Source organism: Triplophysa dalaica, chromosome 5 (assembly GCF_015846415.1).
Source record: "Triplophysa dalaica isolate WHDGS20190420 chromosome 5, ASM1584641v1, whole genome shotgun sequence".
NCBI lineage: Eukaryota > Metazoa > Chordata > Actinopteri > Cypriniformes > Nemacheilidae > Triplophysa > Triplophysa dalaica.
In genome coordinates this window covers 23,263,167-23,288,123 of record NC_079546.1, presented here as the reverse complement: position 1 = coordinate 23,288,123, position 24,957 = coordinate 23,263,167, and the positions used below count along the sequence as shown (strand labels likewise).

The 24,957-nt window shown below is 38.9% G+C and overlaps 1 protein-coding gene across 1 annotated transcript; it reads right to left on the bottom strand.

The window, feature by feature from the left end:
* Positions 1-1,822: 1,822 nt before the first annotated feature.
* Positions 1,823-10,155, bottom strand: LOC130420431 (uncharacterized). The gene is made up of 5 exons (XM_056747716.1): positions 9,692-10,155; positions 9,512-9,629; positions 2,234-2,416; positions 1,951-2,012; positions 1,823-1,870 (listed from the first exon to the last, which is right to left on the bottom strand). The coding sequence occupies exons 1-5, from the start codon at positions 9,887-9,889 to the stop codon at positions 1,823-1,825; spliced, it is 609 nt and encodes a 202-aa protein (XP_056603694.1). The 5' UTR covers positions 9,890-10,155.
* Positions 10,156-24,957: the final 14,802 nt, after the last annotated feature.

Here is a 24,957-nt window from a genome sequence, read left to right as displayed (position 1 = left end):
CCTCCACAAGCCCCCAAATTTTTTGGGGGGGGCGCCGTGGGGGTGGGACGGCCCGAGCGGCCTGCTCGGCCGTAGTTTCCCCTGAAGAGCCGGCTACCCGGCGGGTCAAGCAGCCGGCACCAAGCCGGCACCATAACAACGTACGTTGATCTGTGCGTTGCTCTCACTGCTGGCAGTGTTACTTCTTCATAAATACACAAGGAGGCTCACTGATGCCCCCTAACATCACACCCCAGCATACACAGTCCTTAGTGATATATTAAATAAGCAAACAGCAACACAATAATAAATAAAAAAAACATTTGGCAACCAAATCTATGCCACTACACACACAGAGAGGGCTTTAAGGGTTTCAGATTGAACAGTTTATTCACAAACTGCAAGATGTTCTCCTTCACTGCAGGATTTTTTACACACTGGACAGATTTTACCTTCACTCTCAAAATCTGAATATTCTCTCCTTCAACAATACAAATGAAACAACATTTAAACAGTTTTATTATTATTTGATCAGTCTGATCACACAATCGTGTTGCCCGATATAAGCCCTGTTTTGTATAAGATATCACTTCAGAAAAGTGAATTTATTTATTTACATGAGAAGATTTAGTAAAAATTCACACAAATTTAGCCGTGGATTATGACATGGGGCCTGTTCTTGTACATCGCTAACTCGGTTAGCTGGATTTGATTGTTGACGATTTGGCATGATCTTGGATTGTTTGGTTCTTGGACGCTCATCCTGGACTTGCTGTCATAGCAACAAGTCCGTAAACTTGAACCTGCTCGGGAGCAGGCTTACTTCATGTAAACAGGATTCGATTGCGGCTTTATAAGAGAAGTAGATAGGTAAATCTGCCGCAGCCATGTCTTGTCAGTTTTTACGTCAGGAATCCGTTGCTGAAGGTGCCAGAATAATTTGAATAGCTTTTCGAATGAATCGCGTTTTGCGAGATCGACAGGATCCTTAAGCGCAGCGCGATATTCTATTCTAACCGGTTTAACCTCAAACCGGTTAAAATGCAGCTCTAGCCAAGATAAGGGCATGCAGTGAAATGACCTTTGTTCAACTAAAGGGAAGATTTCAGTGTCTGAAAAGTCTGAGGGTTGCACCCGACAGGGCCTGTGACATAATTGTTGCATGTGCCATATTGCATAACATTGCCAACATCAGAAAGGAAAAAACCTCCTGTGGTGGGGGTGCAGCCTGATGATTACCTCCTGCCAGTGTACTTGGACCAACCTAGTGGCAGAGCTATTCACAGGACAGAATTGTGGAACGCCATTTTTGAATATAATAAAAGTCATGACAAATATGCTTAGTTCCTTGAGTTTTATTGAAAATATCCTTTATAAAGAAAAGCCAGCAAGTCATATTTTGCCTGCAATAAGAGATAGTTATGTTAAGTCAGAAATACTACTATGTGTGAAATAGTGTATTAGCACTAACTCTGAAGGTCCTTTTGAAGCAACTCTATTTCCAGTGCAATTTTTCTCTTTTTCAAGTTGTCGAGTTCTATTTCTCTTAATTTCTCTTTTTTTCAACTCAAAATACTCAATTTTCTGTTTAAGATGCCGTTTATATAGTGTATGGATGTCACCCTGTGTAATTTCTTGGAAAAAAAAGGGTCAAAACATGCCTCATGCAACAAAACTAAAAGTACAACACTGCCCCACCTCTGTATCAGCAGCTCTTTGTGCAGACTGTTCTGGAAGCCTTTCTGTAGGATTTTCTCTGGGTGTGGACTCCTGCAACTCATGTTGCAGACAGAAAGAATAGGTACACAAGTATATACAAATTAGGGTAAAGTTATTTATGCACTTACAGGTTCTTCCTCCAAAGACAATCTGAGATGGTTTCTTCACTGTCCTGTGCAATGGAAATAAATGGGTATTACAAAGTGTTGCACTCTTTCCTTTTGATGTAAAAGTTAGAAACACACGACTTACTGCATATGCTTGAGCCACCACTTGCTTGGGAACAGGTAAAAGTGTTGGTGTATTATCTAAAACTACACAAAAGAAGGGGGACATAATGTCATTACAATTAACTACACTGTAGACAACATTGTGATTAATAACTGATGGCAACATATTTTATATGAACTAAAAGTTTAGAAGTTTTCACTTCTACAGTCACTGACTGTACCAGCCATTTGGATTATACTTAATTTAATGCAGCAACAAACCATTTTACAGTGTACTAAGAGAAATGAAAGCTCACTTAGCCTACCAGTAATGAAGGTGTGGCTGCTACTGGTCCCTGGCTTTGGGTCTAAGGAAGAGCTGCCCCCAGGGATGCCCTCCACAATGGGTCGGTTTGAATTCAACCCAAGGGCCAGCTCTTCTGCTGGGGTATATGGTGGGGGTACAGGATCACCACCTGTTTTTTTTCTTTCAGACTTTTTCTTGGTGGCTGTTATAGACAAACACATCATTTAACAGTGGCTTTTAAAAAAAGGAAAAAAGTGGCTTTTTAAAATAAGGACTGTATAAGAAGTAAAGGCTACCATTTTGTAGAATATTTTTGTACTTCACTTTTACTTGTTCCCATGTTCTAGTGGGTCCCGTGGTGGCTCTGACATAAAAGAACAAAGTTTATGAAATAAATAAAAACTGCACAAATACATACAGTGGAAAGTGATAGAAACATCTAACATGTACACCACTTTCGCCACTTATGGAATAATCAAATGATCAGATGATACACGGACCAAAAACAACTGTTAACAAAGTTGGAATCTGGGGCTGCAAAAAAAGCTAAATATTGCGAAAATCGCCTTTGAAGTTGTTAATCTGAGGCACTGTAGCAGGCCATCCACTCACAAAAAGAATGTTTTTATACATTTAAGGTAGGAAATTGGTAAAATATATGGAACATGGTCCGTGTATCATCTGAACATTTGATTATTCCATTCAATACAACAAACGGGAAAAGGAAAAAAGAGTCGATATTTCGTTTTTCCGTTTTTCTGCATTGTAGGCCTACATTTTTTTTTAAGAAAACGATGGTTATCTTCTTATTTCATCTTAAAACGGGAATCCAATAAATACATAAACCAAAACGACATAACGACCCGAATTACTGTTTTTTTCATTTTGTGGTATTTTCGAACGGACTTCTGCGCACGCACGCTTTGCGCATGCGCGTTATGTGAGCGCGGCATCACGCTCTTCACAAATGCGATCGATCAGTTATATAAAATGTCTTTAGCTGTACATGTTTCATATTCATGAAATGTTTATAAATAATGTGACATATCACGAGATGTCGGAAAAAGAGTCAATATGCTCTCTGGGGAACACTGCAACATTATTATGGGCCGATACAGGCTCTGGCATGTTACCTAAAGAGAGTAGCCTTATGCAAGCAAAATCTGCATAAAGGAAATTATTACCTGGATAGGCATATGACTGCAATCATTTGGCAGTTTACTAGGTTAATTTAGCTAAACCTGATGTAATGTAATCGTGCAAATGACTCATAAAAACCTCACAGTTTCAACACAAACTGAACAATTTTGTGTATTGCTCTATAGCAGAACAGTAGTTTTTGCTGGGGGAACCTAATGAATTCGGTTGAGTGACGTTACGGGGGGGGGGCTGTTCGCATCACATAACGTAATGTATGGATTAACACCTCTGCTGCGAGCAAGCAGTGGCTAACTGTACACTTAAATGTCACATAATAAAAGCAATAATGCTAACAAACTTCGACTGTATAAGCTCTGGAAAGTATTGTGATTAGGCATTGTCATATTATATGTTGAGATCTTTTCCACCGTCATGTCCTCCTCTCTCAGTGTGACTCTTTTAACAGGAGTGAAAAGTACAAACATCCATTTCGAGTTTCGCAAGATCGCATGCACTTGACTAACCCACATACTAACCCTAACCTAACTCTAACCATATAAACTACAAATGATTGTTGAACTTGCTAAAAATCAGAGTTGCGTGGTGACGTCAGACTGTAAACACCAATGAATTAGTGAGAGCCGATCCCGGTGAACGGCTGTGGAAGACTTGTGAAATCACCCAAAAATAAAAAAAAGAGTAATTCGGGTGGTTATTTCGATATGGATTATTTTTTATTGGATTTCCCGTTTCAAGCTGAAATAAGAAGAAAAACATTGTTTTCCCGAAAAAATGTGCATAAAGAAAAACGAACAAACGAAATATCGACAGTTTTTTTTCTTTTCCCGTTTGTTGTACTGAATGGAATGATCAAATGATCAGATGATACACGGATCGAACATAATCTTAACTTTATATCCTAATGATTTTTGGCAAAAAGAAAAATCTTTAATTTACCCCTGCAATGTATTTTTGGTGATTTCTAAAAATGTTCCCGTATACTAAAGACTGGTTTTGGGTCCGTGTATCATCTGATCATTTGATTATTCCATTCAGTACAACAAACGGGAAAAGAAAAAAAAAAGTCGTTAAAACCTTTTTTTCCGTTTTTCTGTATGTACAATAAAAAAAAAATTAGAAATTCTTCTAATTTCATTTTAAACGGGAAATCCAATAAATACATAAACCAAAACGAAATAACGACCCGAAATACTGTTTTTTCTTTTTGGGTAATTCACCATGGTCTTCTGCGCGCGAACGCTTTGCGCATGCGCGCCTCAGAGCTCTTTTCGCGCTCTAATCTCGGGATCGATCAGTTATTTACAATGGCTTCATGCGAGCAGTAGCCTACATGTCTCATATTCATGCAATGTTCATGAATAATATGACATATCACGAGATGTCGGAAAAGTTACGAGAAATGGGCGTCAGGCGAGGAAATTCTGAAATCACTATCCGGAGACTACTGGCCAAACATAATCTAAGGAGAAAAGCACACACCTCTGATTCAGACCTTGAACTTGCCGTCTCTCGAGCAGTAAATGAGTTATGTATAATTTGCAAATGACAACAATAACAAATTGGAAGAGAAGAGAATGGATGTTAAAAATAAACATACTAGCTTGTGTGTGCGTGTGTGGCGCTCATATGTATGTACAGTTTTGTATTCAAAAGAGTCTTGACTACTTTAGTAAAACATATTGAACACAAACTTATGTGCATAAATGTTCCCGATTATGTATTTAAAGTCATGTTGCAAACTTGGAGGATAAAAGTGATAAATGAAAATTGTGACATCATTTACTCACCCTTTTGTCATTTTAAACTCAATTCAATTCAATTCAAGTTTATTTATATAGCGCTTTTCACAATGTGTATTGTTTCAAAGCAGCTTTACAGGGGCAAACAGGAAAAACAGAAAAGTTAAAACACAGCACAGTGCATGGTATTTATACAACGAGTAAGTTCATTCTAATAAATAACATCTAATTTCTAAATAAATAAATGAATGAATGCAGTCTCCCGGTGAGCAGGCCAACACTGCCCTGCTGTGGCGAGGAACCCAAACTCCAATGATTGATTAATGGAGAAAAAAAACCTCGGGAGAAACCAGGCTCAACCGGGAGGGCCAGATCCCCTCTGACGTGTCATAGCTGCACTCAGACTGGTGACATGTGATTTTAGTTTAGCATTTAATACCAAATATTGTAACTTCAGCATTAATAAGACAAATAGTCCGTCTTTGCTCTTGGTTGGGGATGTAGTGGTCTGAGCTGGGATGGTCCGATGGTCATATTTCTCTTGGCAGCTGGTGGAATTGCCTTAGATGGAGCTGGGATGGTCAGTCAGTCTGCAGCTGTATCTGGTGTAATCTCAAATTGGGGATGGGCATCTGTCGGTCGTCTGGACATGGTGGAACTTCTTCCTACCTCGGGATGGGCATCTGTCGGTCGTCTGGACATGGTGGAACTTCTTCCTACCTCGGGATGGGCATCCCGAGGCAGAGGCGGAAAGAGAATAAAGAGAATAATTAGCGTAGCTGCTGTTCATTAACTATGCATTAAGTGAAAGCTTGGCTGAAAAGATGTGTCTTTAATCTAGATTTAAATTGGGAGAGTGTGTCTGACCCTCGAATAGTATCAGGAAGGCTATTCCAGAGTTTAGGTGCTACGTATGAGAAAGCTCGTCCACCTTTGGTGGATTTTGTTATTCTAGGTATTGTCAAAAGTCCTAAGTTTTGAGATCTCAGCGAGCGTGATGGGTTGTAACGTGATAAAAGCTCGGTTAAGTAAGTAGGTGCTAAACCGTTCAGGGCTTTGTAAGTAATTAAAAGAATTTTAAAATCAATGCGATACTTAATGGGTAGCCAGTGAAGCGATGATAAAACTGGGGTTATGTGATCGTATTTTCTTGACCTAGTAAGAACTCTGGCAGCTGCATTCTGAACTAACTGTAGTTTGTTTATCGATGATACAGGACAACCACTAAGTAGAGCATTACAATAGTCAAGCCGTGAGGTCACAAATGCATGAATAAGCTTTTCTGCGTCTGCAACACATAAACTATTTCGTAATTTGGCAACATTTCTAAGGTGGAAGAAGGCTGTTTTTGTGATATTTGAGATGTGATTTTTAAATGACAGGTTGCCGTCTAATATAACGCCTAGGTCTTTAACTGTATTTGTTGGAGTAACAGTGCAGCTTTCAATTTGCAGGCTGTAATCGGAGATATTCGGTTTACTTAATTTTGGTGCTATAAGTAATATTTCAGTTTTGCTAGAGTTTAAAAGGAGGAAATTACTAGCCATCCAATGTTTTATGTCCTCGATGCACTCTGCCAGTTTGGATAGCTTAAAGGAATCATCTGGTCTTGATGAGATATATAGCTGAGTATCATCTGCATAACAGTGGAAGCTAATTCCATGTTTTCTAATAATGTTGCCGAGGGGCAGCATGTATATGGAGAAAAGCAAGGGTCCTAAAACCGATCCCTGAGGTAATCCATAATTGACTTGCGTAAGATTTGACGATTTCCCATTTAAATGGACGTATTGATATCGGTCTGTTAAGTAAGATCTGAACCATTGCAGTGCCTGTCCCTGAATACCGATATAATGGTGTAAACGATCTAGTATTTTATGGTCTACAGTATGGAAAGCAGCACTAAGGTCAAGCAGGACTAAGAGTGAGATGTTTCCTTTATCTGAAGCAATAAGAAGGTCATTTGTAATTCTAACGAGCACAGTTTCAGTGCTGTGATGCGGTCTAAAGCCAGACTGAAACTTTTCGTGCATGTCATTATTTTGTAGGAAGGTACACAGTTGAGTTGACACTACTTTTTCTAGTATTTTAGACAAGTACGGGAGATTTGAAATCGGTCTATAGCTTCCAAGTTCAATTGGGTCTAAATTTGTTTTTTTGATAAGAGGCTTAATTACAGCCAGTTTAAAGGGTCCTGGGACATGTCCTAGATTAATAGACGAGTTGATTATGTTACAAATGGGCTCAATTACAGCAGGTAGTAACTCTTTTAATAAAGTAGTCGGAATGGGGTCTAATAAGCATGTCGTCGGTTTGGATGTTGCAATAATTTTAATTAAATCTTCCTGATTTATAGGAGAAAAACACTCTAGCTTTTCTTTTTGGGTGACGGTTGAAACTAATTCTTCCGACAAACTTGGAGGTTTGGTTTTAGCTATGTTGTCTCGTATTATTTCGATTTTCTCGGTAAAAAATTTCATGAATTCATTGCTACCAAGGTGCGGCGGAATAACCAGGTCAGGTGGAGTCTGTTTGTTTGTTAATTTAGCAATTGTACTAAATAAAAACCTTGGATTGTTTTTGTTATTTTCTATGAGGTTACGGAAGTGCTCGGCTTTTGCTGCTTTTAGTGCCTTTTTGTAACAGCTTGCACTCTCTTTCCATGCAATTTTAAAGACCTCTAATTGGGTTTGTTTCCATTTTCGCTCCAGTTTACGCGTTTCTCTTTTTAGGGCGCGAGTGGTGTTATTATACCATGGTGCTATGTTCTTTTCATTTATCCTTTTTGACTTCATAGGTGCGACCGCTTCTAATGTATTAGAGAAAATAGTGCCCATGTTGCTGGTCATGTCATCGAGCAATTTTATATTCGTTGGAAAGGTTATTAGAGAAGTCAGATCTGGCAAGTTCTTTACGAAACTATCTTTAGTAGTTGAGGTGATTGTTCTACCTTGTCGATAACAAGATATACAACTGATTTCTGCAGTGCGCAGTGTACATATTATAAGATGGTGATCGGAAACATCGTCGCTTTGAGGTATAATATCGATATTGGTTAGATCGGCTCCGTGAGATATAATCAAGTCTAGGGTATGATTAAGGCGATGAGTAGGTCTATTGATGTATTGTGTTACACCACAAGAGTCTAGTAGTTCTTTAAACGCCACAGCTAATGGATCGTTAGCACTGTCTACGTGGATATTAAAATCTCCAACAATCAGTACTTTATCGACGTTAACCAATAGATCCGATAAGAAGTCTGCGAACTCTATCAGAAAATTAGTGTAAGGCCCAGGGGGTCTATACACAGTAACCAATGTAAGAGAGACCAATGATTTTTTACTTTTGTTTGGAACTGTTATGTTCAACGCAAGCATTTCAAATGATTTAAATGTATGCATTGTTCTCCGAGTAACGGTAAGAAAGTCTCTAAAGATTGTTGCGACACCACCACCTCGACCAACCGGACGTGGCTCATGAATATAACCGTAGCTTGGAGGAGTAGACTCATTTAGACCAAAATAATCATTTGGCTTAAGCCAGGTTTCAGTAAGGCAAAGTATATCAAAACCGTTGTCTGTGATCATTTCATTTACAATAACTGCTTTTGGATTTAGTGATCTAATATTAAGTAGCCCAAACTTTAGGCGTTGGTTTTGCTCATTAAATATATTGTCTTTTGGTTTAATCATGATAAGATTTTTTCTCTGACTTTTAAATAAATTATTATTTGGTTGTATTATTCGGGGGACAGACACAGTCTCTATGCATTTGAAAGCAGTAACATTCTTAACAGTTGGGTGAGAAGAACACAGACTGTAGTTAAAATTTGTACTTACTAGTCAAATGGTGCGTAGCGTCTTTGAGATGTTGTCAGACAGAATTTCCGCTCCAATGCTGCTGGGGTGCAGCCCGTCGGGGCGGAAAAGCCTAGGTCGCTCCCAGAACAGATCAAAATTATTTACAAAGAGCAGCTTCTGTTCAATACACCATGACATTAACCAATTATTAAGCATAAATAGTCTACTGAACTTTTCGTTCCCTCGTCGGTAAGTTGGAAGCGGCCCTGATACGATGATCCTCGCCGTGGGCGATGCGTTGCGAACAGTATCGACCAGACTCCTGAAGTCCCTCTTCAGGATCTCCGACTGCCGCATTCTCACATCATTTACCCCCGCGTGCAGAACTACGGCTCCTACTCTTGCATCCTCCTTCAGAATCGCAGTTACCTGCGCATACACATCGAGAACACGGGCGCCAGGAAAACAGTGAGTGCGCACCTTACCTTCATTGAAGGAGGCGCGTACGTTCCGGACGATTGAGTCTCCGATGACCACAGCGTTGGATTTCGTCTCGCAGAGGGCGGCAAAACGATTTCTTGTAGAAATCTCGAAGACCGGTCGTGGCGGTGGGGGAGAGGTCATCGCTCCGGTCCTGGATTTCGCCTTCCGCCGTGTGTGTGCAGGTGCAGGAGTGAAGTTCATTTCGGCTCGTCGTGATCTTGAAGCCTGGGCTCTGTGCATAGAAACACACGGAGTAGAAGTGATAGGAGTATTACAATCACGTCGAACACTTACCGCAGCTTTGCGAGCGTCAGCCCGGGATGTTTCCATCGCCGTTTTACGTTCTCGCAGACGTGTTTGCCTCTCGAGTAGATCGTGGATCTGCTTCTCCAATACTTCCAGTTCTGACTGAAGTGCGAAGAAAGATTCATCATCTGCACTCAAAGGTAACGTTAAACACATATCTGAATCATTAGCCATTAGTGGTGTCATAATGAGAACAGTGAGTTAAGCAGTAAAGGCAATATTCAGAAACTAAAGGCTGGGAATGCTAACAGCCTGAGTGCTAATAGCGAATGATCGTATAAAACAAATCTATCTGTGCGTTATATGACGATATTTGGTATGGGATACACTTAAGGATAGGTTTAACCCTCTGTGAGTTATCAATTTACAATATAAATATTAAGAAATAACAGGAATAAACGATATATTTAGAAAAAGTTTGACGGAGCTCTGTCTCAAACCACGCTCTCTCAGCGAACAGGAAGTCACCCTTTATGACTTTCTTCCACAGAACACAAAAGTAGATATTTTGAAGAATGTCGGTAACTGGCACCCACCTGCTGCTGTTTGGTTACCAACGTTCTTTAAAATAGGTTATTTTGTGTTCTTCAGAAGAAAGAAACACATACAGGTTTGAAAGGACAAGAGGGTGAGTAAATGCGAAAGATTTTTGGCTGAACTACCACTAAGTTTAGGGAATGGCTTAGGGGGATACAGAATATCATTAGACACAAAGAACAATAGACATGCAGACAAAATATAGTGTGTGTTCTTACAGACTGGATCGACCTATGGTCGTAAAATGATGAGAGGCTACCTTTCATCAGTTGGGATATATGCAGGGGAAGGCAGAATTGGACGTGTTCTGCGAGCAGCCCATGCCCCATACCACGAAGAACGGCGCCGGGTATGTTATTACATAGTCCTAGATTTGAATGATTATTTTAGAACAATTAGGATGTCACGACCCAGGTCGGTTCGGGACTTCTTCTGCACGTGGGTGTGTTGTTTTTTGTCGAGCGCGAGGCTGGCTACCCGCTAACCGCGTGCTCAGTGCCTACGTCTGTCTCCCCGCCCCGTGTTTTCCTTAGGATTCCCCACACGGGTGATTTTCCACTCATGCTCACACACCTGTTTTGAATCTCACTTCTAGCTCGTTTACCCCCTCGCACCTGTTAACCATGTTATCTCGTTTAGTTTCCTATATTATCCCTCTGTATCTGTTGTCCGTTGTCTGACCGTTGCATTGTATCTTGCCAGTTCAGACTGCCCTAGACGTAGCTGCGGCTCGTCTAAAGAAGTCATTATATTGTTCCTATCTAGTCTGTCGTGTACTACCTTGTCACAGTTTCTAGAGCTTCTCTCCACGCTTCCACGCCTGCCTGTGAGTATTCTAGCCGGTGGCATCTGCCTTCCTCGTCTAATCTGTTGGGCATATTCCTACAGCTCGATCTGACGCCCCGGGACTACTCTTCCGTGTTTCTCGAAACCCAGCACGGGATTGAGCTGAGCCTCTACTACACGTCTGCCAGTGACCGGGATTCTGTCTCGCACGGAATTGAGTTGCGCCTCTACTACCGGTCTTCCGGTACCCAGAAGTCTGCCACTTCTCACGGTGATAAGGCCCTGAGGATTTGGACTTTCACTGTGCTATTGACTTTGTCTCTCCAATAAAACCTTTTGTTCACCCCGCAATTGGGTCTCGCCTGTGTATTGACCATGACATAGGATTATGTATGCCATGTAGATGTCTGCCTAATACCTATGCTTCATCTGTAGGGTATCCGTAACTTTAACCCAATCCAATATAATGCATATAAAAACAATTTAGCCATCTATGAAGAGATGTACAGGTAAGTGTAATGTATAATTATAGTTTCTAAAAGAATAATTTATTATTTCAGAAAGGCCAGTGACCCTGTGAGTCTTACTGGAAAAATCATCCTCTCGACACTTTAGGCACTGTGGTGTGTTCTGCTGCCACAAAGTAGTGCAGGATCTACATCCCACTAAGCTCTCACAGCATGCTGCATATACAGAATCTTCCATAAATTCTGTCAGAAAGGAAATAAATAATACAGTTCTGAAAGCACAAGACACAACAGCTGAACTTGATATAAAAGTTAAGTTGATGTTACTTTTTAAAAAACTGTGCTCTGATTAACAGCTATTTTAGAAAGAGTAAATCAAGATCTTTCTTTCTAGATGTTCCAGTCACAAACATCAATGTCATTCCCTAAGTGCTATCACTCCATCATGGTTAACACACATACTGGTAAAAAACTATAGCTTGAATGCACTTAAGTCACTGTAAGACAGGAAAAAAGTGCCTGTCAAAAGAAAACGAAAATAACCATTTATCTATTCAAGGACAAAACAAACCTCTGCAAACCAGACAAGTGAAGGCAGCTCTCACATTGCTGGATTGTTCTTCAGTCAGTGCTAATGTGGTCTTCCTGTTTTGACGGACAATGTTAGAGAGTTCCTGGATGGCAGAAGTCACTTCAGTTAAACCCTGAGCAGCCAAAACAACCTCCTCAATTTTTTCGAATACACTGTCCAGTCCACCCTCATCATCTCTGCGTCTAAGAAACATGAAAATATATATTGTTCAAAATATTTAATGTTAATTTATAAATGTAAACCACATAACTTTGTATCCGCTGTGGGAATGGTAAAGACTTGTAACATGAAGGTGTTTGGACAAACTGTGAATTCACTGAGAGTGATGATGAATGTCACTCTTTAACTCGCTTTCATTTAGTCTCTCTCAACATGTTCTATCAGACCGATTTTCCTGATCTGAGACTGTCTCTCATTTTGAAGGCTAAGTCCTTCGGAGGTCGCATTTGAAGGCTGCATATATCATCGAGGCTGTCTCGTTTCAGTTTAAGAAACATAAAATTAGCATTAATTCCTCAAAATAATACTGCAGTTTCATTCTTACCTTGAAATGTAATGGATGCTTCTCTGAAATAAAACGTATAACACATGCAGCCTACAAATGTGACCTCCAAAGGACGCAGCCTTCTAAATGAGACAAAGCTCATGTTTAGCCTTTAATGGTGACTGATGTGAAAAGAAACAGTGAGGAGGGTTAAGAGAAAACTCTTCTCTTGCAACTTACGAGATTCTCCGCTTCTTTTGTTGCATAGCCTGGAAGTCACCCTCTGGTACAGCCATGATTTTTCTAGAGTTCTGCTTCCAGTAAAAGGAGCCTAAATGATTTCCACAAATGAAAAGTATCTGAATGAGAACTAATTCTGGGTTAAGTGACAGTTCACCAAGTATTTAAATTGTGTCATCATTTACTTATCCTCTTGTCATTTTAAACCTGTATGACTTTCTTTTTACCGCTCAACACAAGAGAAGATATTTTGAAGAATGTTTGTAACTTTCACTCATTCACTTGCATTGGTTTTGTGTTCATACAATTGAAGTGAATGGGTCCTACTACTGTTTGGCTACCAACCCTTTTCAAAATATCTTCTTTTGTGTTCTGCGGAAGAAAGTCATACTGGTTTGATATGACAAGAGGATGAGAAAATAATGACACAATTTTCATTTGAACTATCACTTTAAGACTGACACATGGATGCAAATGGATGGTTGACAGATTAATATGCAGATGTGTTCTATGGTATGGCATATAAAATTGGATACATTTCTATTTTTATAGTATAAATAAATAATAATATAAAAGAATGTAGTGTAGTTTGAAATGTGGGTAAGTTGATGCCGCAATTTAAAGCCCACAATATATTAAAAGCCATGGTTACCTAGACTGCAATCTGAAAAGGGAAATTAAAGAAAGCACCTCTTGTTCCTTCGGAGTCCAACATTTCCACTCCATTGTGATCTGTCAGAATCAGTTGTGCGTTGCTTCCTAAAGCTTCTTTTACTTTTGCAATTATGCTGGGGACAGTCGCCTCCTGCTCAGTAAATCTTACAACCACCATTTCCTTTTGTTCACAAGCTCTCCACTCTGTAACTCTCCCAGGTTGACTGTCCTGAAATTCAGAATAATTCCACTTATTGTCATTCATAACGATGATACAAGAGTACATGTAAAACATTTACCTCTTAAACTAAGTAAAATAAATAGATTACCTTGTAAAGTACTTCAGAGACTGGGCCCTGGGATGCACTGAGGTACTTGCTGAGCTTGCTGACCTGGCAAAGCAAAACTGGCTGCTTGAGGAAGGTGTAGGAGGTGGCCCTAAGGCAGGGACATTAACAACACTTGCATTGGGAGAAGCCCCAGATCCATGTACTCCGTAGTGGGCCTGTTCCCTGAGATCCAAAGAACTGAAGTGGCCATCTTCTCTGGGGAACACTGCCACATTATTATGGTCTGTGAGGTACAGGCTCTGGCATGTTACCTAAAAACAGTGACGCAAGCAAAATCTGCATAATGAAATGATTCCCTGGATAGACATATGTACATGATTACTATCATTTTGTAGTTTACTGGGTTAATTTAACTAAAACGAATGTAATGTACAGTAGTTATAGTGTGAACGACTATATAAAGCTGGGGGAACCTAATGAAGTCGGTTGATTGAGGTTACGGGGGAGGGGCTGTTCGCATCCGATAACTTCTTAATTATAACCGTAATTTATGGATTTACACCTTTGCTGCTGCCTACAAGCTGTTGCTACTTAACTGTTCACTTAAATGTACTTAACTGTTCACTTAAATGTCACATCTTAAAAGCAATAATGCTAACAAACTTTGACTGTAAGCTCTGGAAAGTATTGTGAAAGTTAATTAGCCATCGTTCAGTTTTACCTGAAATATTTTTGAAATATTTTCCACCTTCATGTCCTCCTCTCTCAGTGTGACTGTTTTTGTGGTTGTGAAAAGTACAAACGAAGCATCCATGTCCATTTCTATCTTAAAGCAACTTAGCATGCACTTGGTCAAGGTAGGCGGCTGTACATTGCGCTTGCCAAAGCGTTCATGCGCAGAAGACCATGGTGAATTACCCAAAAAGAAAAAACAGTATTTCGGGTCGTTATTTCGTTTTGGTTTATGTATTTATTGGATTTCCCGTTTTAAGATGAAATTAGAAGAAAACCGTCGTTTTTTTTAAAAATTGTACATATAGAAAAAACGGAAAAACGAAATATCGACTCTTTTTTTCTTTTCCCGTTTGTTGTATTGAATGGAATAATCAAATGATCAGATGATACACGGACCGTTTTGCTGTCCAGGGTCACATATATGAAAAATTACTTTTTTGTAATATTTTATATATGTTGCAAATATGTACAAGTATTTGAAATTAGATTTTCATATATTGATATATATAATTCTTCTGTATGGGATACAATAGATGTAAATTTTAGAAAGCATTGCATAGGAAATGCAACTAAGATAATTACAAAATCAACTATTTTAATCAGTCATTTAAAATACCTGCTTATATGTGTTTTATTTAACCAGTCTCCCATGGAGTCATGTACAGTTAATTGAGAACTTTGTTTTTCCAAAATCTCCCAACCAGACTCAGGGATCAAGAGTCAAAGTAAACACTGATCACACAATAATGGTGGTTTGTTGAAATTCCCATTTATTAAACATTAATTGTGGCTGCAGAAGTAATATTCGATTCAATGCAATTGACATTAAGAAATTGCCTCATTTGTTTACAAGCAAAAACTATAGTTTGGTTTAATAGTAAATATCAGGTACATCTTATGTTATTGTAACAATTATGGGCTTTATTTGTTGTTTTCCTTGTTTCTGTTTGCCCTGTGTAGTTTCCCCCGGTTGTTCCCAGTTATACTGTTCATAAACTGTTAATCATCTTGATTCTTATTATTCTATTATCTTGATTCTATTATCAGAAACCTTCGTAGCAGGGCTATACATACATACTAACATACATACATCGAAAAGAGCAGTCAGAGCTCCTAAAAAGGGATTTTAATGAACTCTTTGAAATGCTTGGAAAGCTAAAAGTACAGGCATTCATCAGTGGACCTCTTCCAGCTCGAGGAACGAATATGTTCTCTCGGCTACTCAGTCTGAACATATGGCTGCAAAAAACCTGCAACATGAGAGGACTGAACTTCATTGACAACTTTAATCTCTTTTTTAATCTCTTTTGGAGATTCATAAATGAGAACACCAGTGAGCTTTTTATGAATGCTATGTCAATGTCACCGAGTATAACTGCAGACTCTATGGATGTTCTCCTCGATAGCTTTAATGCAAAAGTAAAAAAAGCTATCGATGCCATTGCTCCAGTAAAGGTCAAGGCAATAACTGGCAGGCGTAAAGCACCCTTGAGAAACACACCAGAAGTACAAAGCATGAAAAGAACATGCAGAAAAGCTGAGCGTATGTGGCGAAAAAACAAACTTGAAGTTCACTATAACATCTATAAAGACAGTCTGCATGCCTTCAATGTTGACTTAGGCAAAGCTAGACAGAATTTTTTATCCAACATTATAAACTGCAAAATACATAATACTCACACCCGTTTTGCAACTTTAGAGAGACTAACAAATCCCCCTAGTTAAGTTCCGAGAGAAATACTGTCTGATGACAAATGCAATGAGTTTCATCCTTTTCCTTTAAAAGACCAGTAATATCAGAATGGAAATCAGCAAAGCTCCATGCAGCAGTCAGGTCAGTCTGACTTTTGTACATCAGAAATTAGTAACTTTGTCTGAATTTCAGACAATTGATCTCAAAACCCTAAACAGTACAGCATCTTAAGGAGTCAACTTGCAGCCTTGACACACTTCCCACATCCTTTTTCAAAAGAGTGTTTAACTGTTTGGAAGCAGATCTCCTAAAAATAGTTAATACCTCACTGCTCTCGGGAACTTTTCCAGAGTCCCTCAAAAAATGCCGTTGTCAAACCTCTTCTAAAACAGGGCAATCTAGACAAAACCTTACTGTCTAACTACAGACCAATATCAAATCTTCCTTTTATAGGCAAGATCATTGAAAAGGTTGTCTTCAATCAGTTGACCAAATTCTTGAATTCAAATGGCTACCTGGACAATTATCAGTCTGGTTTCCGTCAGCATCATAGCACAGAGACAGTGCTCATAAAGATAATTAATGATATTCAATTGAATTCTGATTCAGGCAAAATATCAGTTCTGGTTTTACTAGATCTCAGTGCTGCTTTTGACACGGTAGATCACACCATGCTCCTACATAGGCTGGAAAACTGGGTAGGGCTTTCTGGGTTGGTACTTAAATGGTTTGGGTCATACCTTAAAGGGAGAGGTTACTATGTGAACATAGGCAACCATAAATCTGACTGGACACCCATGACTTGTGGTGTTCACAGGGCTCAATTCTTGCTCCGCTCCTCTTCAATTTGTATATGCTCCCACTTGGCCAAATAATGAAAAAGTAACAAATTGCCTACCACAGCTATGCAGATCACACTCAGATCTATCTATCCCTCTCACCCAATGACTACAAGCCTATTGAATCTCTTTGCGAGTGCATTGATGAAATTTACAGCTGGATGTGTCAAAACTTCCTTCAGTTAAATAAAAACAAAACTGAAGTCATTGTTTTTGGTAACACAATGATGAAACTAACAAGGTAAACACATACCTTGACTTAAGAGGTCTAAAGACACAAAGCAAGGTAAACAATCTTGGGGTCATTTAGGAGTCTGACCTTAGTTTCAGCAGTCATGTCAAAGCAATAAGCAGATCAGCGTACTACCATCTCAGAAACATAGCCAGAATCAGATGTTTTGTCTCAAGCCAAGATTAAGAGAAAATAGTCCATGCTTTCATCACCAGCAGGGTGGATTACTGTAATGGACTCCTTACAGGTCTTCCCAAAAAGACCATCAGACAGCTGCAGCTCATACAGAACGCTGCTGCCAGGATTCTGACCAGAACCAAAAAATCTGAGCATATCACTCCAATCCTCAGGTCCTTACACTGGTTACCAGTTACTTTTAGAATCAACTTTAAAGTATTATAAATTGTCTATAAATCACTCAATGGTCTAGGACCTAAATACATCTCAGATATGCTCATTGAATATAAACCAAACAGACTTCTCAGATCATCAGGATCAAGTCAGTTAGAGATAACAAGGGTTCACTCAAAACAGGGCGAGTCAGCGTTAAGTCATTATGCCAATCGTAGCTGGAATCTGCTTCCAGAAGACATCAGACATTCACCAACAGAAGCTACGTTTAAATCCAGATTAAAAACACACTTGTTTAGCTGTGCATTCACAACCTGAGCACTGTGCTGCTTTACATCAACTGCACTTTCTAATTTATTTTATTTTTGCTCTTCTTCCTTTTATATATACACTCACATTTTTAATCAATTTTATTGATGTTTTATGGTTTCTTAAAATCGAAAGTATTTGTGATCTTAAATCATTTGCATTTTAAAGATACGTTTTATTTCTTTCTGTTAATCATTTTATGTAAAGCACTTTGAATTGCCCTTGTGTATGAAGTGCTATATAAATAAACTTGCCTCGCCTATGTAAGCAATTCATTATTTGATTAAAGATTAACGTTGCAGAAACTATTACTGGTGTTCATAATAAAAGGAAACAGTACATTATTACTGTATAGATTATTAGTTACATGTATATATTATTTTACAGAAAAATGCTTTGTAACATGTACGTGATGTGGTGAATTAAAATGCAGCCCTTATTAATGAGTGAAATTTAGGGATGTTTAAAGCACCATTTACACGTGGCTGGGAGTATGTGTAGATTCCTTTCGTGCCAAATAACATTTAGGTCAAAACGACTTTACAAGAGATTTACACAAAATATCATTCTGCTCGTGTTTCATGAATGAAGCCCATTGACTTCTATCAACTCACCTTTATAACACACAAAGTCCTCATTGTAATTGCGAGACACTGTATTCAAGTGTCCATCATCCCACCGGCCTTTATACATTGTGAAGATTGTTGTGTAGGGAAAACATACTGCCAGAATCTGAAGGCGGAGTCAGTGTTATCTGACCACTCCCACGAGTCTCTGAACAGACCAATCCAGACAGATCTGTGAGGATTAGTAATGATGTTCTGGATCAGTTGATTGTCAGTCTGGTTCCTATTTAAGGTTCCTATTTATTTAGTAACACACAACATCAACCTCTGCTGTGTCTCTTATTATCTTGTGTTTGCTGGCTGACACACATCACACATGCATATAAGAGAAGGCACACCTTGGTTTTCTTATTTGAGTGATCAAGAATTACAAATAAGCAGGATGTAAAGTATGAAAATAAGTCTTTCTGGAGAAATAACCAAAAGATGGGAGGTGTTGAAGATCAGATCTATTATAATAACACATGAACACACAGAGAGAGAGAAACAGAAGGAGATTCAGGAGAGAAACACACAAGAGATGAAGAGTAAGAACTATTTACATTCTCATTCTTATTAAAATCATTATTTTGAAATGAATCTGTTTTTGTGAATTGATCTGAAAATAACTTTTAATGAAACTTTATCAAGAAACTGATTTTCTGAAGAGATACAGTAGGGATAGAAATGTTGACTTATAACATCATTGACTTTTATACATGAGAGAAACTAAGTAAACGCTTGTGTCATACTCACAGATTTATTTGATTTTAAATTTGCCAATGATTTTATGTTGAATGACAAAATTGTGAACAAACAGAAGTTTAACATTTGAGGTTTTCAATGTGTTTCTTCCTCAGAAATGGCTCAGATTCTGTATTTCAGTCTTCTTGTCATTGGTGAGTTTGTGTTTCTGGTTTTACGTTTGATTTAAATGTCAGGAATTGACACCAGAGTTATCTGTCTGTCTATAAATAACTGTTCTATTAAAGAAAAAGAGCCATTTTATAATAATTACTTTATTAAATATATCCCACCCCCAAGCAAAGGTGATTTGTCCAAAAGACGTCATGTCTGCGTCTTTGATAGTGAAAATATGTCCCTTGAGGGCCAAAAGTGAAAGATTTTTCTACGTCCAGTTATGACATCTTCTGAACGCTTAAAACGATCTGCACAGAGTAAAAACCACGCCCATAGCAACCAAACACATTAGCCTAGCAACCGTTTAGCAAGACTTATATCTCTGCATGAGAACATCGTAGAGACATTGGGAGTTGGTTAGTTTCATTATTGGCTTAAAATGTCATCGCCCTGTTTCCCAGTTCCGCGGTTTGCCACAAAGCACCACTCACATTTTCTACTGTAAATATATTTAAAATTATTATCAGATCTTTAATGTTTTGAAAGATATTTTAAATATGTTTTTTAACTATTGTGAGTATATTTACTGAACAAAAATTAATTACTTTATTCTTTAAGATAATCAAAATATAGTAGAAACTTTGCTAAAGTGATTGTTTTGTAAAAGTATTTCCTTAATAATTATTAAAGGCATATTATTGTATTTATATCAGTACTGTGCACCCACCTCATACAATGACTGCAACAAAATGACTCGTCTTAAAGCTAAAAATATAATGTTACAAAACATAAATCAACAAGAGTAAAGTTTATCAGCTTTTACTTTTTTCATAAGGCTTCCCGTGGCTGGCGGTCCACAGAGAGTGGAAATTTATCATGAAGTCAGCGACAACAAAGTCCCCTGTTTAGAAAGACCATAGGATTGTTCAGTTTTACTGTCACTCAAAATGAATCTCTTATTGATTTACTATGACTTGGTCATTATTTCATCATCTAGACCTCTACATCATAGCAGACTGTTCACCTGTTCAACCTCAGATTCAAATTCAGTTTCAAATTCTTGCTGTAAATAAAAACGTGGCATGCAAAGAGTGAGTGGTCTCGAAGCTACAGATGATGTCTGTCAAACGGTTGAACGAAACTTTTATGTAGACATTTGCCTCAAGAGTGTCACCACTGAACCCCAAGCATCATAACAGGTGGATCAACTCCAGATTCACTTGATGGAGGGTTGTTTTAAACTGAGACAATGGGCTAGTAATACACATAATGTCATTCGCCATCTTCCTGATGAGATTAAGGGGAAGAGTGAAGAGAACGCTCTTGGTTTGATATGGCACTGTAGAACTGATACCTTAAATACAAACCATACCAGAAGGAGGGAGGTGATCTTACCATGTGAAAAATCTACCAGATTATTTATAAACAAGTAACCTACCTGGCAGGCAGGTCACGTGTAGCTCTAAGGAATCAGATCTCCATCGCTCGTTTCGAACTCTGTGCAGCATTAACAGGAGCAAAGTTGATAGATGTTCTGAAAAGGGAGTCTACTCTGGACATCCACCAATTTGTTTACTGGTCAGATTCAACAACGGTTCTTACCTGGTTGAAGTCTGATTCTTGTCGTTACCGTGTGTTTGTTGGTGTTAGAGTCACTTAAATCCAGGAACTATCTGACCTGGGAGCTTGGCCCAATATTGACTCCCGCCGATGATATTACACTTGGGTTTTCATTGACTCAATTCCACACGGTGGAGAAACAGTCCCTCTTTCATAATGCAGGCCAGTGACTGTGGGACTAAAATCCAGAAGCCCCAGTTCAGGCAGAAGAACAGGAACCTAAGAAATCTGCCTTTTGCAGGGCATTGAGTGAGACTCAACAAGAAGTTGAACCTGATGCATGTCTATTCAGTAGCTATGATGACTTTTTGGAGGCCACAGCTCGATCCCGACTAGGGGCAGCCAACACTACACTCCCTTGAATGCATATGACTATAGAAACTCTTAATCAAGCATTATGATGAAAACTTCATCACGCTGGGACAGGCAGAGTATATGCTGAGCTACGGCTTAAATTTTGGATTTTGCGGGGGAGAAAAGCAGTAAAAAGGCATCAGCACAACTGTTTGACCTTAAGAAACTGCGAGGTAAACCGGTTGTGCCCAGAATGTCAGACCTACCTCCATCTAGTCTGAGGTTATACAAACCGCTTTTCTACGCAATGGTGTAGACTGCTTTAGACCACTGATGGTAAAAGTTGGCCGTCCAATGTAAAGAGATGGTCCATTATATTAAAATGTCTCACTACTTGAGCTGTACTCCTTGACTTGTTAAACCACATGGATGGAGATTCCTTTCTGCTGTCTCTCTGACAATTTGTTGTTTGGAGAGGAAAACCCTATTTGCTCCTCTATTATTTACCCTGTTACTGATGAACTGGACTGTCACCTGGTGTTAGTTAACATTATTTGAGCTATTTTTATTTAATTATTGATTGACTGATTCCTAAGGTGTTAGCGTTTTTCTTCCGTTGGTACTGAAGTCACATTAAGTTACCGTTAGACGCTCGTTACGGCTTGACATTATAATTTTGCACATAAAAACATTTGCCATTTGAAGAGAAGCTGTTTTCCAGCTGTATTCTGTTTGCGCTAATCTTAACACATATTTAAGAAGTGCCTCTGCGCTGGTGCGGTAAGCATCATCGATAGCGTCAGCCCTCGTGTGCAGCCCTCCTTGTGTGATGACTGACGAGAGTAAAGAACTGCATCTCTACCACCAAGCAAAGACGCCGACAAGAGACATTAGAATATTTAACATACCCTTGCTTTTTATTTAATTGTATACTAACATCATGTGTTTCAAGCTTATTCCTGTGCTCCACCATATGCAGCATGCTCACCCAAAGTGCAGGGCCGGATTTGATCCTCCCCCTATCATCATTAAGGTCACAGTTACTCCAGGCAATCCCATGTGAAGGTATCTACAGACGCGCTCTCGCAAGTAATTTCAAGTGCGCAGTCCTCAAATTCAGTTCATACACAATAAACATATTTTATACAGACGCGTGGTTAGCAGCAGGATAATGCACCATGTCACAAAGCTCCAATCATTTCAAATTGGTTTCTTGAACACGACGATGAGTTCACTGTACTAAAATGGCCCCCACAGTCACCACATCTCAACCCAATAGAGCATCTTTGGGATGTGGTGGAACGGGAGCTTCGTGCATCCCACAAATCTCCATCAACTGCAAGATGTTATCCTATCAATATGGGCCAACATTTCTAAAGAATGCTTTCAGCACCTTGTTGAATCAATGTCACGTAGAATTAAGGCAGTTCTGAAGGCGAAAGGGGATCAAACACAGTATTAGTATGGTGTTCATAATAATCCTTTAGGTGAGTGTATTTGAATTTCGTGAAATCTGTATTTTTTATACATTTGGTCCACCAGATGGCTTTCCGAAGCCCACCGGTTGAGAATCACTGCTCTAGACAACAGGTGGGTTTTCTGCAGTTTAAGGCGATTGGTGTCGTAACAGAAATTGAAGCATTTTACAGTGTGTCATATAACGTATCTTCCCACCCTGAATGTTTTTGATGTCTTCCTAAATAACACATAAACAAGTGAATGAGTTAAATGAGGGGCGCGTTTCAGAAAGGTTATTATTAACCCTGAAATGAGGGAAACTCTGTTTTTTCCATTTGTAAAAGACCACATCACTGACCCAACGACGGAATCCAATGGTGTGGTTGAAGGGATCTCGTGTTCTGCTTCTCCTCAGCAATTTCTACATGAAGTTATTCAAGAACTGGTACAGTTTAGTTCAATTTATATGACTCTGTGGTTAAGACCGATCTGACTCCAATTTTAATATAATATAAAATAACTTGAATGACGAAAAAATTGTCCGTAGGGTGTGAGTGCGTGAGTGAATGAGTGAGTGTGTGTGCCCTGCGATGGGTTGGCACTCCATCCAGGGTGTATCCTGCCTTGATGCCCGATGACTCCTGAGATAGGCGCAGGCTCCCCGTGACCCGAGGTAGTTCGGATAAGCGGTAGAAAATGGAATGGAATGGAACTTGAATGACATTTCAAATATATATGTTGATCTAAGTTAACTTATCTATAATTCTCCATACTTTAACATTTATTATTTATAGTTATTCTTTCGATTGGGACCTGCAGTCGCACAGAGTCTAACACCGGCCAGGTTCATGGATCTCACAGACACAAAACAGTCAGTTCTGATCTGGTCAGTGGTTGCCGAGTAAACTAATATCATTAAGTTTGGCCGCGATATGTTTGCTCAGAAACATAACAATAGTTATTTTAGTCACGATCATGCAACGTGCTAGGCCAGATGATAAGTGGAAATCTGTAACATGTGAGCTTTAGTAATGACCCATTTATGATATGAAGTCTAGTATAAACTAGTCCATTTTATTATCCTAGTTTATTTCGATCTACTCCTTATTTAAAGAGCAAGTGGTGTAACTCATTCATTCATTAATACAGTCATTCATGGCACACATGTTGATGACACAGAGACCAGCTCATGAACAGGCTGCATTCATTCATTGGGATGTACTTTGAATTCAGGAGAGCAATTTAGGACCCGACTGGAATTTAGTCATTTCCCTGTGCTTTTTAATTAAAAACTGTACTGCTTTTCTTTACATAGATATATCAAAATTTATCTTATCCATCCTTACATCAATAACATCAGCCACCGTATGTGTTTTACATCATTTTCTATGCAGGATAAGAAATGACTTAATAAAGAAATTAACAAATACAGACATAAATGCAGAAATGAAGCAATACAGGTAATAAACAAATGATTTTGACCTTAGACAGGAGGGTCATAAATCAATCAACTTTTGACACACAGTATATGATTAAACTACTCGGGTCCCCTCTCATGGAATTCAGCATGTTGTTAGTACAGTACTTGTAAACATACAAACTGCTTTACAGAGCCTTTTGTAAAAACGGTTTCTCATTCGGCAAATAAATGAAAATGTGACAAAATCTTAGTCATGTGCAGCCATTGGGCTTCTAAAGGGAGGGATGGAGTGAGCCATTGGTTGCAATTCGCAACATCACCGCTAGATGCCATTAACTTTCATCCACTTGACCTTTAACCTCTGTTTATTCTCAAACAACTGAAACTAGTGTTGCAGTAAGTTAAGATGGTAAATGTGTTTGTGAAGATTAAATGTTTTCTTTTATCTACAGTTGATTTCATCAAACGCTGTGGCTGAAGTCAGTTCTTGTGTTTTATATATTTCTGTCTTTGTTGTTTCTCTGTCCATCAGTGATTCTGTTATCACTTCATTATCTCATTCAGTCCAACATTCAGTGTTACATTAAGCAGCCTTTAGTATGCACACTAGACAGTGTTCATTTCATCTGGGCTAACCCATATGGGGCCTACGTGACACCCGCAAACAGCCGAGAACACAAACAACACAAACATATCAAACCCATCTGAGCCCCACATGACTGTGCTGGCTGGTGGTCATTATTTCAGTTAATTTCAGTTTAAAGTGCCACATTTATGCTAGATCAAT